Source organism: Dendrobates tinctorius, unplaced genomic scaffold (assembly GCF_039654945.1).
Source record: "Dendrobates tinctorius isolate UK_male_01 unplaced genomic scaffold, ASM3965494v1 ptg000056l, whole genome shotgun sequence".
Classification (NCBI taxonomy): domain Eukaryota; kingdom Metazoa; phylum Chordata; class Amphibia; order Anura; family Dendrobatidae; genus Dendrobates; species Dendrobates tinctorius.
In genome coordinates this window covers 11,356,568-11,380,655 of record NW_027361724.1, presented here as the reverse complement: position 1 = coordinate 11,380,655, position 24,088 = coordinate 11,356,568, and the positions used below count along the sequence as shown (strand labels likewise).

At 41.2% G+C, this 24,088-nt stretch overlaps 1 protein-coding gene across 2 annotated transcripts in view; it reads left to right on the top strand.

Moving 5' to 3' along the window:
• CERKL (CERK like autophagy regulator) overlaps positions 1-24,088 on the top strand; it is a 285,626-nt gene that overhangs the window by 217,348 nt on the left and 44,190 nt on the right. For both annotated transcript variants that reach the window (XM_073577491.1, XM_073577490.1), the window contains one exon: positions 7,435-7,577. In XM_073577491.1, the coding sequence (XP_073433592.1) occupies positions 7,435-7,577 (143 nt within the window). The remainder of the gene's footprint in view (positions 1-7,434; positions 7,578-24,088) is intronic.

Here is a 24,088-nt window from a genome sequence, read left to right as displayed (position 1 = left end):
CTCAACACTAGTGATGAGACCAAAATTGAACTTTTGGCCACAACCGTAAACATTACATTTGGAGAGAGGTCACCAAGGTCTATGATGAAAGGAACACAATTCCTAGTGTAAAGCATGGAGGTGGATCGCTGATGTTTTGGGGATCTGTGAGTTGTAAAGGTGCAGGAAACTTGGTCAAAGTTGAAGGAAATATGAATGCAGCACATTATCTGCAAATACTGGAGGCAAATTTGCAATCATCAGCCCGGAAGCTGCGCATGGGATGTACTTGGACATTCCAACATGACACTGATCCAAAACACAAGGCCAAATCGATCTGTCATTGGCTACAGCAGAACAAAGTGAAGGTTTTGAAGTGGCCATCTCAGTCTCTTAACCTCAATATCATTGAGACACTCTGGGGAGATCTCAAACGCTCAGTTCATGCTAGGCAGCCCAGGAATTTACAGGAACTGGGGGCTTTTTGCCAAGAATAGTGGGCAGCTTTACCATCTGAGAAAATAAAGAACCTCATCCACAACTACCACAAAAGACTTCAAGCTGTCACTGATGTTAAAGGGGGCAATACACGGTATTAAGAAATGGGGTATGTAAACTTTTGATCAGGGGCATTTGGATATTTTGGGTTGCATTATGATTTAAAAAGGAAAAACACAGTAGGTTGACAATAAATGGCTTCACTCAACCACTAACCATGAGTGGAGAAAAAAAATTGGTGTTATCATTCATATTCTCTGAAAAAAGGCAAAGAAAGCAAAAATTATGCCGGGGTATGAAAACTTTTGAGCACAACTGTATAATCTTTTGCCTCGTCACTGTCTCTTTTAAGACTCTCACTGGTTTATTTGGAGTGGTTCATAAGCCAGTGCAGAGTTACAGAGTTATCAAAATAAAACTAGGCCTTCCTGGACGTGTGGTTGTGGGGATCTGCCCGCTCAGGAAAAACCAACATATACAGGATCAGTTTCCTTGTTAGGACACCAAGCACTGGAGTTCCACTCTCCAATCATTTCTTCTGATCATTTATGATTTCTTCTGGTCACTGAAGACCTGTGGACCTGCAGCAGCCGCTACTTACACGCCTTTATCTCATCCTAACCAGGTGAACATATTTCAAGATATACTGTACTTTGTAACGTGGATAAGACCCTATTGCGCTTTTTGTCTCCCCCCCTTTTTTTTGCAATACTCTCCAATCCTAACAAACACTGAATGCCTCTGGAGGCCAACTATTTAAACCCCAAACCACACCCTGGGGTGAAGATAAGGTGGACAATCTCCCATCTGCTCTATGGTTGTCCACAAAAACCCAGCCCTCAAAATGGCCGATTAACCAGTCTCCACACTTTGTCACAAAATATATATAAAATTGATTGATTAAAAATAATAAGTGGGGGCATGCTCAACTTCCATTGTCCATGTGGATACGAGTTCTCCGCCAGCTTCATAACAATGTCTGGCCTGTTCGAAAGTCACAGCACCGATGCAGCTTGTATTTGACTGCAGTGGTCAGATGACTGTGGGTCGCTCTCACACCCGGGGCAGTGGGTTACTCGGTACCGGGCCCGATGGTCCTCAATGGGAGATGTCATGGTAGCTGGAACGCGGCCCGTGGATGTAGCAGTGCTGGGCAGGTTGGCGCAGGAATAAGTGGAGGACACCAGGGCATGTAGTTCCAAAGCTTTACTCACAGTCTGCTGTGCAAACAGGTGCCTGCCTCCGTGCCGTGTCCTCCGGTCAGGGACTCAGTCAACCTCCAGGCCAGATGGAATACTCTCTTCCAACACTCCGACAACATGTGCCTTTCTGAACGCCTCCTCTTATAGCGCCTTTAAATGAAGTACTCCTAGTACTGAGTTACACTGGAGTTCCTCCTGTCCGATGTTCTTATGAACTCTAATTGTACGGCAGACAGCTGTAGCCTCCTTCGGGTACTTCTTGCTTCTAAGTCCCGGCTCACTATCCAGTTGCTGTTGTGCCCCCAAGTCTTGTGTGGGAATAAAGTGGTCACTACTTCTATTGCTCCGGTGTCAGCTGCAGGACCATTAGTATCCATACAACCTCGGGGACCGGGCTCCGGCCTTGCGCTTGGAACTTCTAGGAAGGGTTCTCTTCTAACCCACGTCCTCTATTCCCTTTTACTCCTCACGTTCCGTACTGATCTTTCTTTCTATGGAGAATCAGGCTTTCAGTCTATGTTGCTCTCTCTTTCTTCCTTTCCCGTGCCAGCAGACCCAGGTCACTGGCATCTGCTGCAGCACTTCCATCCATCTATCCCTCTCTCCATGGATCTTCTTCTCTCCAACTCTCTAACCAACTGACCTCTTATCCTCAACTCTTCCCGCTCTTTGTAATGTAATCTAACTCCACCCACCTCCCAGCACGTTTCGTGTTCCAAGCAGGGAGCCACCAATGGGTGCTTTGCTATACTCCAAGCAGGGAGCCGCCGAAGGTGCTTTGCTACACTACTTTGTGGTGTGGGGTGCAGGTGTTGGAGCGTGGTCAAGAGTCTCCACCTTACCTGGATGGTGGGATACCACACCTCAGAAGGAGGTGCAGTACCTCTGTGGCGACTGAGCCTCAGGGTTGCCACAACTGCATAATCGGAGAAATATCCAATGATGTGCTTTTCTAATCCTGTGACCACTGCAGCCAAAGGCTGCTGTGACTCCTGAAAGGGGCAGACACTGCTGGAGATGTCCGGAGCGGCCTGTGCTGCATCCGCAGGGGCACTGAACGGTGAATATGCCTCTGTTTATTATGCTTAGCCAATCCATGCAAAACAAATAGCTGTTGGACTATACATTTAAAAATGTCTATGTTGTTGAGAAAGTAGAGTATTTTTAATAACAAATTATTTGCAAAAGTTCTGATTTTTACAAGCACTTTGCAATTTTGCCCACTTCAGATGATGATGACATTCATCCACTCAATGGCGACTTTTATTCCCCATTGACTTGCTTTGGGGTCGGGTTTCGGACGAAACTCCGACTTTTTTTTTGCCCTAGTCGGACCAGTTTCATCCGACTCAAATTTTGTTTTAGTCGGGTTTCACGAAACCCGATCCGACCAAAGTCGCTCAACTCTAGTGCTGAGTACAGCTGACTAGAGCACAAGTAGAAAATATCAAGCCCAAAAATTGGACAATTGTATAAATCTCATTTTAGTAGGGTGATGGATATTATTTTTCTTTTCATGGGATGTGATCTACAATAAAGTGGAAAGGAACCAAGTAAAACAACTGTAAAAACAGAATTCTTGTATCCTGTGACCATAGCCGGCTGCTATTTCCCTATTTTATACCGAAGCAGTTAATCCTTCTGGCCGATAGACCAGAGAGGGAAGGCGTGATCTACATGATATCAGTGCAAGTGACTGACAATATATTACCCAGTGCATTAACTGCCTGGCAAAATTATTGGTGTTCTGTATTGTTCCATCCTGCCACCCGTGTAATCTCATTCTTTTATTAACTCACCGCTAATATAATAAAGCCAGAAAGCGATCCTACAATAACATCAGAGTATCCCAAAAGCAGAACAACAGTTAATGTACTAATTTCTGAGCATATGTTTACAAGTAATTTTCCTATAATTACACTCCTTATTAGAAACAAAGCGAATCATTGTTTTCTTTTATGCAGAATTGGCAAAAGTTGTTTGTCCTCTCAGCTAAAATAGTGTCCTTTCCATTTTTTCCTATTTACATATTGCTGACTCTGTTTGCAGGACCTGACAGTCCTCTTCCAACAAACAAGCCAAATAGAATAATTAGGTGAAAACTTGCTTTGAAAAGAAAAGTTTTTAAAACAATTTTGTCTTGTGTACAATTTATTTTTTGTTGGGACTTCTATGTAATAAATATGCCGTACCTGTTTTGTAACAATAATAATAAGGCCCCTTTCACGCATACGTTTTTTGCCATCAGTCACAATCGGTCGTTTTTGAAAAAAACGGATCCAGCGACTGATGCTGCTGGATCCGTTTTTTCTCATAGACTTGTATTAGCGACGGATTGTGATGGATGGCAACACATTTCATCCGTTGTTCGACGGAGCCGTCGGAAATTCTTTGTCCGTCGGCTGGAGACGATGGACAAAGTAACGTTTTTTGTCTACATCGAAAAATCGGATGGATCCAGCGCCGTCCGTCGTTGGCTATAATGGAAGCCTAAGGCTGCAGGATCCCTCTCTGTCCGTCAAAAGACAGAATCCGGCGACAGATTCCGTTTTTAAGGGTATGTGCACACGTTGAGGATTCTGGCACATAAAAAAAAGCTATCTTTCTCTTTCTCCACTCTTTTTTTTTTATTAAAGTTAACATTCTAATAAAAGGAAAAACAAGCATACTTATCATCAAAATCTGTCACTCGCTCCTGTACTGCCTCTCTGATGGTCTCTGCCAGACCACCAGTTTATTTTAGGTCTTGGAGCCTACATTAAGCCGTGGATCGTTCACGTGATGAACCATGAAGGGTCCATTTTGACTTTTTGAAACGTTTGAAGATGTGAGAGTAGTAAAGTATACATTATGCTATAAAATTAATTAAAAAACATAAATTAAACTATAAAAGAGCACTTCTAAAGCAGTTTATGGAAAAAAGGTTTTTTACTCCATAGGCTTCCAGACATCAAGAATAACAAATTCAGCAAAACTTACCCACTGCGGTCAAGCTCTGCTTCTTTGTTGCTACCCCAGTTTTTATTGACAGGCTGCAGCGGTGACATAATGACTTCAGTGCACATGACCACTGTGGCCTATCAGTATCCTCAGCAGTGATGCCCAGAAAGACAGAATGGGACCACTCAGCCGGTAATTGGACCCAGTGGTCACGTGCACTGTAGAAGTAACTTAACTGCTGAAGCCTGTCTGAAAAATGTAGGGAAGCGACAGACACAGTGCTTGACCTCATAGGTGAGTACAACTTTATGAAATGAAAAAAACTTTTCTTAAACTCTCTTAAAAAAAAAATTAAACATATGAACACAATTGTTAAGTAAGTGAAATGGTAGTGGGCTATGGGTCATTTATTAAACATAATTTATAATAATTCATAAATAACTTAAACAATGGGGAACATAGCAGGGTTAAAAACATAGGAGGGATGGCATCCCTAGTATCCCAGCAATGATAAAGGGTTTATGCACAACCTGGACAGCTCTTTTTTATATGAATTAGTCCTCCTTGTAAAATTTAAAGAAAACATATACTCACCTTCCACACCGGCACCGTTGCAAAGGTGTCAGAACCAGGTCTACCGGAGTTTGTATGACATTGTTATGGCGTGTGAGCCCTGCAGCTAATCAGCGGTCAGTTTGTTTTTTATTTAATAAGGAGTACCTTATTTAAATGGTGTTGACAGCACCTTTAGTTTATACACCATTTAGGTTGGTCATATGAATAAAAATGTTACAATGACCCATCTCTCACTGGGCAAAGCTCACAATGTTCCCTCAATAGCATTAGCATCATGGGTCACACAGATGAACCAGTCATTGCTTCTTTGTAATGAACCCCCTGTGTCAAGTTGCATGGGAAAATTCCCACCAAAAAGTACTGACTAGATCTCATGTGGATCCCTCTCTAGCTTCCAGGATCCTTCCAGTCATGTGAAGGGATTTTCACAATGCAGCATACAGCTGTCCCACCATTTACCTGCCCCGATGTCCCCGAATCCATCCATCCGCTTCTCCATACCTCTGTGACATCTACATAGTAGCATAGTAACAGTCATTAAGGTTGAAGGAAGCCATATCCTAACCTACATGCCCTAACATGTTGATCCAGAGGATCTGTAGCGATACCTGCCCTTCCTGTCTCTTCTCTTATTGCCAGGCAGCACCGTGCTCTAGTTGCGGGCAACACTGTGCAACAGTTCTAGATCTGTGTCCTCTAGGAGCTATAGAGTTAACTTTTATCAGTGTTTGCCCCTTGCTGTGTGGTTTAGGTGGAGCTGAAAGCTATTTTAGCTCCTGAAATCCTGGTGCCCACTAGCAGTTATCATCTCACTTGCTTCCGTAAACTTGTGTGCCGTGCTATATTCCCAGTGGACATTCCTGATTTTGACCTCATCTCATTTTTTTCCATCCCTACACCAACCTCGTGGTTTTGACCTGGCTACCAGACCCTTCTCTTACTTCTGGTTTGCTCCTCCGGACAGCAGGTCTTCCTAGGACACAATCCAATAGAACTCATTGTAAAACCAGACCCCTGTACAGGGGGATGAAGGCCGTATTCCTCTGCAATCTGCCAGATGGGGTGGCGGAATTTTCATTATTTGCTTCAGTACAAGACCCAACACGTAGAAATGCTGTATTGTTTCTCCCCCACTATGAAGTCAGCAAACCCAACATTCAGCGAAGACTATAGCTGGGGAGCGGGGAAATAATAAAAGTGTGAGTTTTCAAAAAGCATGGCTTAAGCTGGTTTCACACTTGCGTTTTTTTGCTCTGCGTTTTTGCGCATAAATGCGCATGCGTTTTTTTCCTATACTTAACATGGGTGCGCATTGGCATGTGTTTGTACGCGTTTGTATGCCCATGCGTTTTTTTGTAGTGTACGCCCGGGCGCACAAAGTGCATCCTGTTGGATTTTTTGTGCGTCCGATCTGTCACAAAAAAATGCATGCACACGCAATGCGCACAAAATTCACCCAAAAACACATTCAAGTCTATAGGAGTGCTGACGTGCGCATGGCTATGCGCACATCAGCGCAAAAAAAAGCGTTTTTTTACAAAAAACATGCGCAAAAAAACAAGAAAACGCATGATGCGTTTTTTATGCGCGTTTGCACTGCGCACGCAGCGCAAAAAAACGCAAGTGTGAAAGTAGCCTTACAAAGTAATTTGCGCTGCCTAAATCATCACATAAAGTATAAATAACACTGTAGTAAAGAAGCAAATTAAAAAAATTGTCCTTACAAATGCATGCGGTTAATTACTTCCCTTGCATATTAATAGTAATTAACAATATCTTAAATTATGGCTATATTTATGTAAAATGTTTACGGCTTCCCAGTGCCTCTATAATTCACCGAAAAGCGGCAGAATAATATTATGATAGATTACAAAGTAGCGTGTAGATTGCTCGGAAGTACCATGTAGTATAAGAATTACTGGATTGAGATGTTGCGCTTCAATTATGGCTCTTTTTTTTACCAATTAGTTTCACCATACATGTAATATACAAAATGGCAATGCAGAATATGTTTAAATAATTTAGGTTACTTGGGTATGTAATATAAACTGCAATCATTAAAGTGTTACAAGAAAATAATTTGCCCAAAATCCACCAAAAATTATTAGATCCCCCTGGTAGACCCATTATCTCAGGGATTGGATCTCTCACGAGCAGATTATCCGAATATATACTGTAGATATCATTATTTACGAAAAATTTTACAAGAAAATAATTGTATTTTTCTCTTCTTCTACAGGATAGTTTGTGTCGGAGGTGATGGGACAGTCAGTGAAGTTGTCCATGGTCTTCTGCTTAGAGCCCAGATGGATGCTGGGAAGACTATAAATGGTAGTATTTCTCCTGTCAGAGCTCCCCTGCCACTTGGTATCATACCAGCAGGTAAGGATGTCCCTCCATGCAAAATATTTAGGCTCTGCTATATAATATAACAATTTATTTCATAGCTGTTGGTGGATATAGCGCCAATAAAATTTGGCGTGGTGCTCCTTTTCCTAACCATTTTTATGGCTGATGGATTTAGGTCCTTTTCACTCCCAGAGTTTGTGTCATAAAGAATATGTGTCAGGAGCTTTGGGTTACCAAATTGACCCAAATTGGGTCATCAAGCTACTTCCATTATTGAGTAGAGCAATTAAAAAAAAAACAAGTTCAATTATTCCTTTCCAGCTGCAAATGGATGTTCCGTCACTGAAAACATACATTTTGAATCAGACTGCAAGTGCACCAAGGTGATGAGCTGGTTTCCATCTAATGCATGGGACCCACCTTTGGTGTATTTACATAAATATACAAATTGGATTTTCTCAGCGATGGAAAATCAATTTGATGCCAGGAAGGTGTGTTTGAACTTGTCTTTTCCAACTTTGCCCAGCAACGTAATCAGTTTGGAAACCCTTATCTGACAGGTTCCCTATTAATAACTGTTAATCAATATTGTATTTGTTGACTAGTCCTTTTTTCAATTATGAAGTGCCCCATGTGGGTGTAAAAACAAAATCACATCTTCTCACCTACCAAGCTGGTGATGTTCCACTGTACTGATGCTTGTGTCTCCCAGTAGTCTCCTTACTTGTTCTTCCAGCCGACCACTGCAGGCAATCAATTGCCTTGAGTAGCTGCAGCCTTCACATTCCATCTGAGACAGAAGAGACAGTCCCTTCCCATTCAGATGAAATGTGATGTCCCCCATCAGAAAAAGAAGCCAAGAAGCTTCAATAATTCCAAGGTCACTGCTACAGCCAAGAACCAGTTGAGTTTGCATTTAAAGGCCATTTATAGTGTAAAGGTAATAGAGAGTAGCTGAGACTGGGTAATTGATGGAAATGGAGTTCTGGTGAATCAGTGAGGATGAATAATTATTTTTTCTGTAATTATCCTGAGCCCATTCAAAAATAAATATTTTTTTTTTAATTTTAATCCACTGGACAACCCCTCTAATCCTTATAACGGCGGCTATGAGCAGACTGGCAATGATCAAACCTGCTAATATTATTAGGCTCAGTGACATTTTGTAATAGAGTAGTGCATCGAAGGGTGACAGATTGGTAGTGTTTTTTGCAGTGTTTTTAAACAATAAAGGTGATCAAATCTTTGGAATTGACATTCGCCAGCTTTTTAGGTGAATTTTTCCAAAAAGTTTAATTCTCAGCAAATTGGTTCACTGCAAATTAAGGTATGTTTCCACGCTGCGTAGTAGCAGCGCTTTGAACGCAGCGGAAAGCCCACTCCACCAAAAGCGCTGCCCCCTTTTTTATGCGTGGTGATAAAGCATGATTTCATTGAACACATGCGGAATCACTGCATCCTATCCATAGACTGGGCTATTTATCTTGCGGAGACGGAGTGTCTCCGCAAGATAAATAGACATGCTGTGGTCTATAAAGATGTGCCACATGTCCGGTTTCGTGGGTGTGTCACCCGCATCTTTGTACTCATAGTGGAGACGGGATTTCATAAAATCCCCTCCACTATGCTGTAACATCTGGATGCTGCGGATTAAACGCTGCAGCTGTAGGCAGCGTTCAATCCTCAGCAAATCTTGATATATTACGCCACGTGGAAACACACCCTTACAGTGCTGCTAGGCCTCCCATTACACTGAAAAGATTCATGTAACACTCTGAGGTCTCCAAGGACTGTATCCAACCCTTTCAAGATATCACCAATACAGTCTTAGTAATGTCTAAGTAGACTCATCATACAAAGGGGTTCTAACCAGTGGCAACCAACTGTCCATTTAATAGCACTACACTGGCAGACTTTTCATGTTTTTTTAAATTAAAGAAGTTCAAAAATTAGTACTAAAAATGATCCTTTTTACATATGATGGTAGTACGTTCTGATTGGCTGCGCTATATCATATGATGTGATAACTGGAAGACATCATGAGGAAGCCCACTCAGTCTCCCCTGAGGACATGTCAGTCTTTTGAGGCTCATGCAATCTTCTGTAATGTGGAAGTGTCAGCAGGTATCTTTTTTGGTAACCTGCACTAATTGAATCACAAATTGTTCACATTCACCAGGATCTGCAAATTTCACAAAATTTCACTTCAATTTGATTTGCTTTAAATCGATTCGCTCAACCCATTGAAGAAATATTTCAGAGACAGACATTCCCCTTAATTTTTTTAAGTATTTGTTCTGTGTTATATACAAATTTACTCTGAGTTTAGCATCTTTTCCTTTCAGCAGTGAGTCTGTGATTTTTCTGTGTTTTCATGGATTTTCACCTGATTTTGCAGATTCATTCCATGTTCCAGTAACCAAATTCTAGGGCTATTGTCCCTGGGGTGCGCGCCCATGACAGGAAAAATAGATCATCAACTCCAGTGAATACAGGGACTGATATCAGTGATGGTAGTCTCTGTACATCGCTGCAGAAAATGTTGACTCAACATACAGCCCTCTTCACACATTCATTTTTTGTGTTTGTATGTGGTCTGTTTTTAAGGACCGCAGATACGGACACACACACACTCATTGTATTCAGTGGTGTGTGCACATGTCTGGTTTTTCACACGGACCGTGTGTCCATGTGAAATATTTGCAGACATGTCAGATTGTTATCATCAGCATGTACTGGTGTCTGGGAAGAAGACCAGGCAACAATGAATCGAGTTGTATTCAGCACCCGCTGAAAGTTCTCACAATAGTGGTGACGTCAGTGAGGTGACTGGAGTTCATTGGTGTGAACGCCGCTCACCTTCTTCACGTCACTGCGAGACAGTGATGCTGCGCTATCACGCACAGCTCAGTGTCTCTGCTGGATGGCAGGCTGACCGCTGGCATCATGCCAGTATTCAGTCTAGCATCTAGATGTAGCAAAGCTAGACTTGTCAAGAGACTAATGGATTATCTTCATGTTGGACATAAGGATATGAATGTTAACTCTTTTTGTTTTATTACAGGGGACATTGGCTTCAATAGATTTTAGGTGTAAAAGTGAATATAACTTTTTATTTTTAAATAAATGTGTAAAAAAGGATGTTGAATTTTATTTCAAATAAATTACCTTATTCTTGCTGTGTATTTATTTACAAACTTACTATGGGGTTGGTAGTGGAGGCGTCAAGGACCACGCATCTCACTAGTACTGGTTTTTCCTGTACAGGATTCACCAAGACTAGTGAAGGAGGCCTAATAAGAGGAAATAAAGTAAAACAGATATCATGTATTTGTGAACATTTCTTTATAATAAATGATAATGATTTAATTTGTTATTAGAAAACAGAAGTAAATATATTTCAGTCACAAGGCTTTGCAAGTATGCGGCAGTCACTTATTGTTAAGGTATGAACATATGGCAAAACCTGGAGACAATCTATTGACTGTTTCCATTGGCATTTGTTGCTGTTTAATCCATTGATAAGTAGTCAAATGGGCTAAATAATAGTAAGGCACCAAAAATTATCTATCTATCTAGAGAAAAATGAAGCAGTACCAATGCAAAAAAACATAAAAAACTCACTGTGCAAGCCTCCAGGAATAGCAATCCCATAATCCTTATATAAAGATAAGAAAAGGCAAGACTGCATTAGGTAAAAAGTGTGGAATCTATCTATCACATACCTCTCTCTTCTGTGAACATTTTTTTTTCTTTTTATTGTGAAACAAGCAACAAATAGGATAAAATAACTGAAAACTTTGGTGTGCATAACTATTGACCCCCTAAAGTCAGTGCTTTGTAGAGTCTCCTTTCATGCCAATTACAGCCGCAAGTTGTTTTGAATAAGTCTCTATGAGCTTTCCACTTTTGTCACTGGGATTTTCGCTCATTCCTCATGGCAAAACTGCTTGAGCTCCTTCAAGTTAGATGGTTTCCTCTGTTGAATAGCAAGCTTCAAGTCTGACCACAAATTCTCATTTGGATTAAGGTCTGGGCTTTGACTAGGCCACTCCAAAACATTTACAAGTTTCCCCTTAAACTACTCTAGTGTTGCTTTAGCAGTATGCTTTGGGTAGTTGTCTTGTTGTAAGGTGTACCTCTATCCCAGTCTCAAATCACTGACAGACTGAAACAGGTTTTGCTCAAGAATATTCCTGTATTTAACACCATCCATTTTCTCCTGGACTTGGAACATTTTCCCTGTCCTTGCTGATGAAAAACACCTCCACAGCATGATGCTGTCATCACTATCTTTCACTGTGGGGATGATGTTTTTAGGGTGATGAGATGTTGGTTTGGCGCCAGACAGCGTTTATCTCAGTGGCCAAAAAGTTCAGTTTTGGTCTCATCTGACCAAAGCATTTTGCTCCATACATTTGGGGAGTCTCCCACATGTCTTTTGGCAAACTCAAAATGAGCCTTACAATTTTTGTGTGTAAGTAAAGGCTTTTTTTGTGCTCACTCTTCCATAAAGGACACCTCTATGAAGTGCATGGCTTATTGTGGTCACATGGACAGATATTCCAGTCTCTGCTTGGGAACTCTGCAGCTCCTTCAGGGTTACTTTTGGCCTCTGTGCTGCCTCTCTGGTTAATGCCCTTCTTGTCCGTACTGAGAGTTGTGGTGGGCGACCCTCTCTTGGCAGGTTTGTTGTGGTGCCATGTTCTTTCTATTTGATGATAATGGATTTGATGGTGCTCTGGGAGATCATCAAAGACTGGGATATTTTTCTATAACCCAACCTTGACTTGTACTTCTCAATAACTTTGTCCCTGACTTGTTTGGAGATCTCCTTAGTCTTCATGGTGTTTGGTTAGTGATCTTATTAATGGTGCTGCAGCCTCTGTGGCCTTTCAGAAAAGGTAAAGTGTATATGCTGACAGACATGTGACACTTAGATTGCACGCAGGAGGACGTCCTCTCACTAAGCATGTGACTTATAAAGAAGGTAATTGCTTGCACCAGAAATTTTAATGAGCGTCATTGCAAAAGCGGTGTACGTGTCAATTTTTAGCTATTTGATCCCATAAATTTAATTTATGTCTAGATTTTTCTTATTTCACTCCACCAACTTAGGCTCTTTAGTGCTGATGCATCACACACACATTGGATTACAAAAATAGTGAGGCTATGTGCCCACATAGCGTTTTTGATGCAGAATATTCCTGAGCGGAAACGCACACCCTCTTCCCGGGAAAACGCATGGGTTTTATGAAGCGCTTTTGTTAAGTGTTTTTGCATTTGTTTTCCTATGCGTTTTTGCAATACAACTGAATGTATGTGGAAATGCGTGCGTTTCCGCAAAATTAAGAACATGCTGCGTTTTTTTCCGCTTAGCATTTCCGCAGCGGAAAAAAACGCACCATTAGCACAACATGTGCGGATTCCATTATAATTAATTGGATGCTTTTTTCTTAAGCATTTCCGCAGCAGAAACGCTTGTCTAAAAGCACTGCGGAAACACTTAAAAAACGCTACGTGGGCACAAAGCCTGAAACACAGGTTATAATGTATTAAAATAGATAAAAAGCCATTAAAAGGGGTGAATACTTTCGCTCTCTATCTATCTGTCTATTTATCTATCTCCCATCTATCTATCTATCTTTCTACATATCTTGCATATATACCTGAGTGAAGTAGGCACCCCATGTTCTCAAAAGATGAATAAAAATACACCATTTGTTTGTGCTGCGTTTGTGCTGGTTTGTGCCGCAAAAATGAACGTTTGCGCCGCTTTGGTTCCAGAGATATTGCTTGTTATATTTTTATGAAGCTCCGCCCACTTTCCACCCCATGTTCTTAAATTTTAAAAATGAATACACCATTTGTTTGTGCTGCGTTTGTGCTGGTTTGTGCCGCAAAAATGAACGTTTGCACCGCTTTGGTTTCCGAGATATTGTGCGCTCAAATTGCTGAAACTCCACCCACTTTCCACCCCATGTTCTTAAATTTTAAAAATGAATACACCATTCGTTTGTGCTGCGTTTGTGCTGGTTTGTGCCGCAAAAATGAACGTTTGCGCCGCTTTGGTTTCCGAGATATTGTGCGCTCAATTTGCTGAAACTCCACCCACTTTCCACCCCATGTTCTTAAATTTTAAAAATGAATACACCATTCGTTTGTGCTGCGTTTGTGCTGGTTTGTGCCGCAAAAATGAACGTTTGCGCCGCTTTGGTTCCAGAGATATTGCGCGTTATATTTTTATGAAGCTCCGCCCACTTTCCACCCCATGTTCTTAAATTTTAAAAATGAATACACCATTCGTTTGTGCTGCGTTTGTGCTGGTTTGTGCTGCAAAAATGAACGTTTGCGCCGCTTTGGTTCCAGAGATATTGCGCGTTATATTTTTATGAAGCTCCGCCCACTTTCCACCCCATGTTCTTAAATTTTAAAAATGAATACACCATTTGTTTGTGCTGCGTTTGTGCTGGTTTGTGCCGCAAAAATGAACGTTTGCGCCGCTTTGGTTCCAGAGATATTGCGCGTTATATTTTTATGAAGCTCCGCCCACTTTCCACCCCATGTTCTTAAATTTTAAAAATGAATACACCATTTGTTTGTGCTGCGTTTGTGCTGGTTTGTGCCGCAAAAATGAACGTTTGCACCGCTTTGGTTTCCGAGATATTGTTTGCTTCTGCAGTTTCTTCTACGGACCAGGTAAGAACATCTGTGGACTGCTGGTGCCCTATTTACATTCTGCCACTACCAGCTGTAACCCTAGGGCCCCCACCCTAGTCAGGTTGGAGACAGGAGTGAGACTAGGGAGATGGTGGTCGGGTGGATCGCCCTTGCGGGTGTGAAGTCTGACGGTCTAGTTAGGGTTGCAGCGTAGGGAATCTAGATCGGCGGGGGCACCAGTGGTCCGCACCTGGTCTCAACGTTATTAAATTATTGTATATATTTTCTGTTGTGGTTTCTCAGCCAGAGGTGTGTCTGTCTTTTCAGCTGCAGTCTTATTGGTTATTTTTGTCACGTGAGTGTTGGCTGTCCTCTCCCTGCTGACGTCACCTTGCAGGGAGGGTTTTAGGACCCAGTGGCTCCCATAGTTCCATCTGGGCCTGCTGAGGGGTTTTGTTTCTTTTTTTTATATTACCCAGCAGGCCTAACACATTGTTTAGCCAAATTACGTTGCACTATAAAAAGAATTCCAGGGGAAAAAAAGATTGTGATTACTTTTGACGTTGGCCAGTTTATGTAAAGTGACTGTCATCTTCTATGAAAATCTTTGCATAAATATGCAATGACCGTAGACATCACCACTTTGTGTGTGATGGCTTTGGATTGCAGTGTGAATATGGCTGGGTTAACATTACATTTGGGCATACTGGGCATACGCTCCATTCATTTCTATGATCTGGCTGGGGTCCGCAAGTGACCCTAGTTGGCTCATTTTTGCTCCATATGTGGTTTTCTTGCCGGACTCAAAACCGTGGTAGACCATGATTTTGTGTCTGGCTCAAAACAAAAGTATTGTTATTTTAATATAGCTGTCCAACTAAACAGGACCTTCAGAGCTTAATAAATCTTTGCAAATCAAACACAGATAAAAATGGAATTACCAATAACAGATGAAACTTTGTAGACAGCAGAACTGTTTAAAGAACCATGAAACGGTTTAATCATAATGGGAAATCCACATTAACAAAATGTTAACAGAATAAAAATATATTGGTAAGGCATATTTTAGGTTATTTTAAACATACACTTTAAGCACCAAAACAACCTTAGAGGAAAGCATTACTAACACTTTGTTTGGTGCCAGGATACTTTTAAACTTTCCACAACAATCTTGGAGCCTGTGACTTGCCACGGGACTCATGATGAGACAGATTCTCCACATATTCACTCCTCCTTTGTAAATATTACAACATGGGGTTGTATCTTGGTCTTTGCAGAGGCTGTTGTAATAAAGTCACACAGGTCATCATATTTCTCCCAGCCATTACATTTTCTTCTACAATAGGCAACATAATGACCAAGAGACATATTGCCAGTTCCTGGAATGAAGGCAACAACCCCTCGTAGCACAAATGAATGACTGTCCAGATGTATGTTCACAGGTATTTCGGACAGTGTATACTGTGTTTCTGCACTTATTTCAATACAAAGTACTTGTCCAGTGGTGCAGCTGTGCGTGACCGAACCACTGCAAAGGAATTTCAATGAAGATGCATCCTGAATTTTCAAGCCATCTGGACACTCTTGAGGTGACTTTAATGGCTTTAGACATTTTGAAACATTTAGGTGTAGCCCATCTTCCAATGCTAGCTGAAGTTTACTAAGTCCATTAGTTTCTAAAATATGTATATTGATTGGCAGAAGAGGGATTGCTCTTGAATTAGCTATATTTCTATTGCAGTACACAGAAGAACACTGTGTTTTAATTATTACACTTGGTACCTGTCTCATTGTCATTGAGATTATGTGTGCAACATTACATTCAGCATTGACCTGCCTCACACCTGACTTCAGCTGAACATATTCAAATATTCCTGACAGTATTTTAGCCCTCATTGCATAAACTTCCTTTCCAACTCCCTTTGTCACAATTGTCTGCACCAATTCAAAAATTTCAACGGTGTTTTCTTTGATGACATAATTGCAAAATAATCCACTGTCCCAGAATGCACAACAAAGACACTGGCAAAATGAATCAAATGCACAGGTATTAATGATACTTATAAGCTTTTTGTTTACTTGTATTGGTTTTTTAGCTAGATGGTTACCATTTTTCAAAATGCTCACCTTTTTTTTTCGGTTAAATTTTGTGTCGATGTGCAGCAACTCGGAACATGGGGTTAGGTAGGACAATCTCTTTTTTGGAGGAATACTGAGACCTTTCCAATTTTCAACAGGCTGCTCCTGCAAGCTACTTTCATCACCCAATTTTATGTGAACTTGTGAATCCTCCTCACAGTTGCTGTTTTTTTGCCCATTCTCTTGGCTCATATTTTCACTGCTTTCGGTTTTCTTTATGGGAGCTGAGGAAAGTCTCATTTTGCCTTCCATAAATTCAAGGTGACGAATTACAAATCGGTCGGTTCTAATAGGGAGACATTCATGTTTAAAGAGTCCATTTTTTATGTTCTTAAATTCAGCCTCAACATTTGCAGAACTTGCTGTCATGTTCACACTTTTAAAGTGTGGAACCATTATGGCTGTCCAAAGTGGAAGGTAACATGCCATTCTTAAAAGATTTGGAACAAGTTCTGGAAGGAAATGTAAATTGTCTCGGTCACCATGATTTGCTGCAAGCATCTTACTCCTTTCACAAATTTCTGTTGCCCATATTTTCAGGTCTGTTTGGCATGGTTGAATTGGCTCATCCTCTTGTTCTTTCACTAGAGGCGGAAGACCTGTGAAGACTCAGACGTCAAGGTTAGATTTCAGAAAGGCAGATTTTAAGGGATTCAGAAAGAGAATTGGAGGGATCCAATGGCTGGATATCCTTAAAGACAAAAATGTCCAGGAAGGATGGGAAATCTTGAAAAATGAAATTCTCAAAGCACAGTTGTTAACAATTCCGAGAAGAGGGAAGAATAGGAAGCAGTTAAGGAAACCAGGATGGATGAACACAGAACTTAAGCACATGCTAAAAAGGAAGAAAAAAATGTTTATAAAATGGAAAGAGGGAGGCATATCTAAAGAAGAATATAATGCTGTCTGCAGAACCTGCAGGTCACAAATCAGATTAGCTAAAGCTAAAAATGAATTGAGGCTTGCAAGAGATGTCAAAAGCAATAATAAAGGATTTTGGGGATATGTCAAAAGTAAAAGAAAAGTCAAAGATGCTATAGGATTTTTACAGGATGAAAATGATGAAATAGTAAGTCAGGATGTTGAGAAGGCTGAACTTTTAAATTCCTATTTTGCATCTGTTTTCTCTCAGAAAGGAAATGTAACATCAACTGTTATTCACTGTCCTATTAAGGGAATAGAAGAATCCAGGATATCTATAAACAGAAAGATAGTGAGGAAACACTTAGCTAACCTAAATGAATTCAAGTCTCCAGGTCCAGATGAATTACACCCCAGAGTACTGAAGGAGATAGCAGAAGAAATTTTTGAACCCCTCTCTATAATCTTTGAAAATTCTTGGAGAACAGGAGAAGTGCCAGAAGACTGGAGAAGAGCAAATGTTGTTCCTATCTTCAAAAAGGGGAAGAAGGTGGACCCAGGTAACTATAGGCCGGTGAGTCTGACTTCTATACCAGGAAAGATCTTTGAACAAATTATTAAACAACATGTATGTCAATACCTGGATAAGAATGAAGTGATTAAACAGAGTCAGCATGGGTTTGTAACTAATAAGTCATGTCAGACTAACTTAATTTCCTTCTATGACGGTATCACTGATTGGGTAGATCAAGGAAATGCTGTAGATATAGTATATCTTGACTTCAGCAAAGCATTTGACAAAGTCTCGCATACAATCCTTATTGAAAAAATGATTAAGTATGGAATGGACAAGGCAACTGTTAGGTGGATTCATAACTGGCTTAGTGATCGGACCCAAAGAGTGGTCGTAAATGGCTGCACATCCAGTTGGAAGAATGTCTCAAGTGGGGTACCACAGGGCTCTGTCCTGGGCCCTGTATTGTTCAACATCTTTATCAACGATTTAGATGAAGGAATTGAGGGTAAACTGATTAAATTTGCTGATGACACAAAGCTAGGAGGGATAGCTAATACTAGAGAAGAGAGAGAGAGGATTCAAAAAGATTTAAATAAACTGGAGAAGTGGGCAGCAACTAACAGAATGGTTTTTAACAGGGAGAAATGCAAAGTACTACATCTGGGCAATAAAAATGGAAAAAGCATATATAGAATGGGAGGAATAGGGCTAAGTGACAGCACATGTGAAAAAGACTTGGGTATACTAATAGATCACAGACTGAATATGAGTCAACAGTGTGATGCAGCAGCAAAAAAGGCAAATGCAATTCTAGGATGTATTAACAGAAGCATACAGTCTAGATCACGTGAAGTCATTATTTCCCTCTACTCCTCTTTGGTCAGACCTCATCTGGAATATTGTGTCCAGTTTTGGGCACCACATTTTAAAAAAGACATCAACAAACTGGAGCAAGTTCAGAAAAGAGCGACCAGAATGGTGACCGGTCTGCAAACCCTGTCTTATGAGGAAAGGTTGCAGGATTTGGGAATGTTTAGTTTGCAAAAGAGAAGACTGAGAGGAGACTTAATAGCTGTCTACAAATATCTAAAGGGCTGTCACATTGTAGAAGGATCAACTTTATTCTCATTTGCACAAGGAAAGACTGTCCGGTCATGCTGGGAGTTGTAGTTTTGCAACACCTGCAGGCACCCTGCTTGGGAAACACTGTTGTAGACAGATAAAAGTACAACTCCATGATTGAACTAAAGTTTCTTTGCTCAGGTAATAGCTTTGCAGAAATCTACCAAGACAGTTTAGCACATTTTCAGTTCAAATAAGTAAGTACACTTGATTTACCCTGGGAGTCTCTCAGCTAGTAGTCAAATTGTTAGGCCTTTCCCCAAGTTACAGTGTGTGGGGGAGGGGCATCACAAGCAGGAAATCGAAATGAAGTATGGGGTCTAGTAAGGAACAATTTATACATTTTTTTATTATAAAATTGCTATGGCTAGCCGGTGTTTTTCATTTCTTTTTATCTCCCTTTATCCATATATCAGTTACAGTGATTTGAGGCACAAACTCAGTGCGAGATACAGCACAAACGAATGATGTATTTATTTATTTTTAAAATTTGAGAACATGGGGTGGAAAGTGGGTGGAGTTACAGCAAATTGAGCGCACAATATCTCGTAAACCAAAGCGGCACAAACGTTAATAAACCAAAGCGGCACAAACGTTTTTTTTTGCAGCACAAACCAGCACAAACGCAGCACAAACGAATGGTGTATTCATTTTTAAAATTTAAGAACATGGGGTGGAAAGTGGGCGGAGCTTCATAAAAATATAACGCGCAATATCTCTGGAACCAAAGCGGCGCAAACGTTCATTTTTGCGGCACAAACCAGCACAAACGCAGCACAAACAAATGGTGTATTCATTTTTAAAATTTAAGAACATGGGGTGGAAAGTGGGCGGAGCTTCATAAAAATATAACGCGCAATATCTCTGGAACCAAAGCGGCGCAAACGTTCATTTTTACGGCACAAACCAGCACAAACGCAGCACAAACAAATGGTGTATTCATTTTTAAAATTTAAGAACATGGGGTGGAAAGTGGGCGGAGCTTCATAAAAATATAACGCGCAATATCTCTGGAACCAAAGTGGCGCAAACGTTCATTTTTGCGGCACAAACCAGCACAAACGCAGCACAAACAAATGGTGTATTCATTTTTAAATTTTAAGAACATGGGGTGGAAAGTGGGCGGAGCTTCATAAAAATATAACGCGCAATATCTCTGGAACCAAAGCGGCGCAAACGTTTATTTTTGGGGCACAAACCAGCACAAACGCAGCACAAACAAATGGTGTATTTTTATTCATCTTTTGAGAACATGGGGTGCCAACTTCACACAGGTTGCATATATATCTCGGTATATTGCCATTTTTAACATATCTAATTTAAACATGTTAAAAGATTTTTATAAAAATATCGGAATAAATCCAGAAGTGTTAGTTCGCTTTTCAGGAGAATTGTAGACATGCCTGAATGGCAACTCATTACATCACATTTATCTCTGTGGTGTGGGAGACATTAACAGCCTTATGAATATTCATGTCCTCTGGTTAATTAACTTAATTGTTGTACAGAAAGTGCTTTCTCATGCAAGGACATTCTTTATTTCTGTCTGGCAATTTTCGGTTGGATTCATCATCTTTGCTTCATGTCTAAGCAATTTATTTTCCTAAAATGAAAAATATCTAATAAGAGAATCATGTGCAGTCTGACGGCAGACAGTTTATGAATCAATCTAACACACTTTACGATTTATGTTTAGATGCATATTGTATGAAACCATATAGTTTTCGGCGTTTGTGGAGCAGAATCTGTTTTATTTTGTTCCATTGTTCTCTCTAAATAATTTGTATCAGATAAAGATAAATCATTTCACTCTGCAAAGATTGCAAAAAAGACCCAGCTTTTTAACCATCATTATATTCCATCATGGTATTCCTTTATTGTCTTTTGTTTCTTTTGTTTGTTTTTTTAAAGGTAAAATGGTTTAGCGGTTTGAGTAGGGAAACATTAAGATTGCATTTCAGAAATTGTAAGGGCATGTCGTGCTTACATTAAGTATTTACTGCAACATTTCTGCATCAAAAACGCGTCTCTTAGCAGAAGAAATGCTGCATAAAAAAACACTTTTTTTTGCCATTCATTATGGGTGAATAATGGTGCAAAAACGCTGAACAAAGTGATATGCTGCCGATTTTTGAAATTGCTTCAAATCGGCAAGGAAGAAAAATAAGCAACATGTGCTTTACATTTCAGAAATGGCAATCGTTTTGCTGGGACCATAAAATGCTTTGTGTGTTTTTTGCGGAAAAAACGCGTTGAAAAAAATGCAAAGAAAAGCGCAACGTGTGAAAATAGTCCAGACTTGAGATAAGACGAAGGCAAAAAAGCAGCCAGAAAGGGACCCCTAAAGGGGATGGAATAATGTATGGATTTTTACATATCTTTTTCGTTAAACACATACATTATATTAAAACATATATTCTTGTATCGCTGCATTGGGACATTCCGGTATTCTTCCTAAATATTTATAGGTGTTACCATTCTCTATGTCAAAAGGTGTATGTTACACTCCCTACTCAGACACTGAAGCACTGATTGGAGAATGTGAGAGTGTGGCCGGGGTCACACTTTCATGTGCAATGCGAGAGACTCACACTAGTCTCTCGCATCAATACCCGGCACTGCCGCTGGCACTCGGGACCGGAGTGTGCGGCTGCATAGAAATGCATGCAGCCGCACACTCCGGTCCTGAGTGCTGGCGGCAGTGGTGGGTATTAATACGAGAGACTCTGAACTGAACTGATCAGCACTTCTGAACAGAATAATGCAAGTGTGAACAGGTGCAAGCTGCTATGACTGCATAATATACAAACAAGAGAATAAAAAAACAAGATTGTATATAGAGGCCCGCTGCCAATAAGCCATCCACATAAATATAATGGGACACATCAAATGTATATATTAAGTAGCATAGTGGTACAGGAATGGTCCTTACCTATGTAAATCCATATCAGACCACGCAGCCCCAATGTGCGTTTCGCGTGGGCTTTCTTACATTTATCAAACATGCCTCTCCCTGGTTATAAGCCTTCAAATGTAAAGAACAGGTAGGATCCAGCATTAAGTAAAAACACCCTTTGGCTGATGGGAGAAGTGCTCAGTCAGAAAAGGAGGCAGTCACCTACCTCATGTGCAGGGCATTGCAGTAGCGTAGGTATCCATGGTTGCAACCACTAAAGACTAACTTAACTAACTGTCACTATGTGTGTGGCCTTATCCAAGGATACCTAAGCTTCAATGCCCTTCACATGGGTAAACGACATAGCCTATCAGAAGAACTATACTACATTTCTAAATGGGGGTATCTGCTAATATTATTATTACACCTATTAAAAATATTGGCTTAGGATCTTTCAGATCGAAATACCCTTTTAATCTGGCATAAATGTAAGAGTTAGAACAAAACTTATAAAAATATTCTATGCATTGTTGGGGAATGGTGGACAACTAATTGAATGATTGTCCTGCTGACAGCTTTTTTGCTGAAATGTAGCGGATGCAATTTGTTAGTGGGCAACAAAATACCGTTTCCTAGTACTTGGTCATAAAATACTAATATAACCCTGCTCATAACTCTTAGGCCGGAGTCACACTGGCGAGGAATACGGGAGAGTGAGAGGCGCTAAAAGCACGCATTAGACACGGACAAATGATTCTCTATGGGGTCACTCGCACCAGGCGTATATTTCTCCTCCGTATCCTACACTCCGTGCCACTCGCAGCATGCTGCGATTGTCAGCGTACTACGCCCGTAGTACGCCAATGCAAGTCTATGGGTGCGCAAAAAATACGCATTACACACGGAACACACGTGTGACCTGCGAGCAATACGCAGGTCTTTTGGCTGGTGAACAGGAAATGGGCCAATCCATCATCAGGAAGCCTAGACATGCAAATGAGCTCAAAAAGCGCTCCAGACATCCAGGAAGTCCGCCTCCACGGAGTACAGCAGCAGCATGGCGTCCACATATATTAATGTAGAGATGCTAGTTGTGCTGGTGCAGGAGCGTCCAGAAATATGGGACCCACGCGACGCAACCTATGCGAACCGCACAAGAAAGGAGGCGTCATGGAGGCGCATCTGTCGCCAGATGTACCATGACTTTGGTGACAGACCACGTGATGAGCAGCATAAAATTCGTAAGTGCAACCATAAAAATATAATTAACGTTAGCGCGCACTATAAAATGAATCTACAATCAGCACCCCCCCCTTCCTGTGCATGTAATTTTATTAGCCTCATGAGGCCGTTACATTAGGATGTGACACGTGGCTTCACACAGCCATAATTAGGGGTTAGGCCACAAGCTCCTCATCCTCCTAGCCACTAAAATTAGTTTCAGGGGAGCTAATGAGACCCTGGGTATCGGCACAATTACATATGCCACCATGGGTAGAACGCACACCCCATAAGGCCCCATGACTAGACTACTGTTAGAAAATGTGACCTCTCAAATATCTGATTTTGACAATCTTTCCTGTCACATTGCAGTGGAAGATGTGATGAAACGGTGGAGAAGCATCCGGGACCAGTACCGCCGTGAATGCCAGCAGCGGTCCAGGAGTGGGGATGCTGGCCATGTCAAGAGCAAATATATTTACTATGACCGGCTGAACTTCCTCGCCCCAATTCTGGCTCTGAGACCGTAAGTACATACCTCACACCACATGACACAAAAACATTACACAAATACTTTACAGGGACAAAAATATTGATGTATTTTTGCCTCTGTTCTATTTCAAAACAGAACTCAATCCAACCTTACGGATCGAGGAACGGCATCAGAGGCAGAGCCCATTATAGATCCTGTAGGGGATGAGGTGGCTGGCCCATCTTCTCCCCCTACAAGAAGGATGGCTGAAGAGGAGGCATCACCAGAACACACAATGGCTGCCCTACACAACACACCACCAGGACGGTCTGCAGCTGCAACCTCACCCATCCTGGAAGAGATGGGCAACTTGAGCAGCAGCCCAACTGCCCAGATCAGGCCCTCCCCACAGGCTGCTCTAGCATCACGGCGAATAAGAAGAAGGCGCCAGGTCACCATTCAAGAGAGCAGGACCAATGTGGACACTGGGGTGCTGAATTACTTGTCCCAGAGTCACTACAGATGATGGTGAGGAGGCCTATGCACGTAGCCTCACCCTTTATCTCCGTGCCCTTACCCGTGAGGTCAGGCTCCGTATTAGGGGGTGTATTCAGATCCTGCTTGATGCAAGCACCCCCCCCCCAATACCCCATATG